The sequence below is a fragment of the Austrofundulus limnaeus genome, unplaced genomic scaffold (assembly GCF_001266775.1).
Source record: "Austrofundulus limnaeus strain Quisiro unplaced genomic scaffold, Austrofundulus_limnaeus-1.0 Scaffold448, whole genome shotgun sequence".
NCBI classification, from domain to species: domain Eukaryota; kingdom Metazoa; phylum Chordata; class Actinopteri; order Cyprinodontiformes; family Rivulidae; genus Austrofundulus; species Austrofundulus limnaeus.
Genome location: NW_013952850.1, coordinates 448,004 through 449,517, shown reverse-complemented (window position 1 = coordinate 449,517; position 1,514 = coordinate 448,004). Strand labels below are relative to the sequence as shown.

The window sequence follows — 1,514 nt, the reverse complement described above, 5'->3', positions numbered from 1 at the left end:
AATAATTGTTAATCATGTGGATATAATAACTGTTAATCATGGGGATGCAATAATTGTTAATCATGTGGATGTAATAACAGTCCTGCTGCCTTTATAAAACCTCAGACAATTTCTATGTTTATAAAGATGATAAGTTAAAATTACTGGGAAGATAAACCATTTGTAGTACTTCATGAAAATATGATATGAAGATATTTTATGTTTTTTATGTTTTGTAAATAGTGAGATTATTGAAGCTTGAGGTTTTTTTTTGTTTGTTTGTTTTGCTTATGTTGTTTTTTGGAAAACAATGAGCAGAAATTGTGAATTTTTTGTCTTCACTCTGCACCCTTTTCATTTATTTTCTTGTATATAGACTTAGTTTTTATGAATGAAATAAATTGAAAAGAGACCCAAAAAACTCGACTTATTGACTGCAGGACTCCCTACAGGAACTATTTTCACAAATGTTGGTCAAAGTGGACCAAGAYTCCATCTTTATTAACCCACCAAGACAAATACTCTAACTTCTTCATTTCCTTATAGTAATATCCCAAAAGTGGGCTTAGCGCCTGTAAAATGAAAGTAAAAGTTATACTCACCTGCCACCAGTGAGGCCATTCCAGTATCTATTAATGAATGGTCGTAAGGAGAAACCTCCAGCTCCTCCTTCCCTGTAGAAACACAAACATTGACATATGTGATCTAAGGAAAACTTTATATATTATATTTGTAACAACAATACACACTTTTCCTCAGTTTGTCATATTTTAACTACAAACTTCAAAAGATTTGAACACCGTTTTCTATGATAGAGCAGTGGACTTCACATAAATTCAGAGGATGGTCTGAAAAAGGTTTTCTCTAAAGGTCAACATCAGGGAATAACTTGGTGCTGAAAGTTGGTGGGGACGCACTGTGGGGGACGGTGTCTGACACACCCACGATTGTGTGACCAGGTTTTTCTGTTGTTGCTGAAAACATAAATATGAACGCCATATGTTGTCTACAGTTGAAAACTCAATAGTTACAAACAGGACTGGTACAATAATCCAGGCAACAGAAATAATCCACTTTAGAAAGGTTCAGAAAAAGACTGAACTACTAACACCTGCCTTAATGCACTGCAGGGTTAGTAGATGTTCAATTCAATCATTCTCTAATCAATAATACATGTCTAAGACATGATGTGAAAGTAGGTTTACATGAGCAGTTGCATAGATATACACAGTATATAGTTCTCATGAGTAAACAATGAGTATGTTGGTTCTGGACGTATTTAGCCTTTATGGGTAAAACATTAATAAATTCATAGCTTATTAAGTCTGAATCATCCTTAATTAATGTTGTTTTCAAGGTTAAGTAACCCTTTATTAGTGATTAATGAAAGCTAAATAAACCACACTGCTCCTCCTGAGGAGGAGGTTCAGGAGGAGCAGTTTGGTTTTCGTCCTGGTCGTGGAACACTGGACCAGCTCTACACCCTCAGCAGGGTCCTGGAGGGTGCATGGGAGTTCGCCCAACCTGTCTACATG

At 35.7% G+C, this 1,514-nt stretch overlaps 1 protein-coding gene across 1 annotated transcript in view; it reads right to left on the bottom strand.

The window, feature by feature from the left end:
* Positions 1-1,514, bottom strand: part of LOC106529491 (GDNF family receptor alpha-4) — a gene marked incomplete at both ends in the record, with an annotated part of 11,233 nt that overhangs the window by 8,677 nt on the left and 1,042 nt on the right. The window contains 1 exon segment of the mRNA XM_014024942.1: positions 582-653. Coding sequence (XP_013880396.1) covers positions 582-653 — 72 coding nt within the window.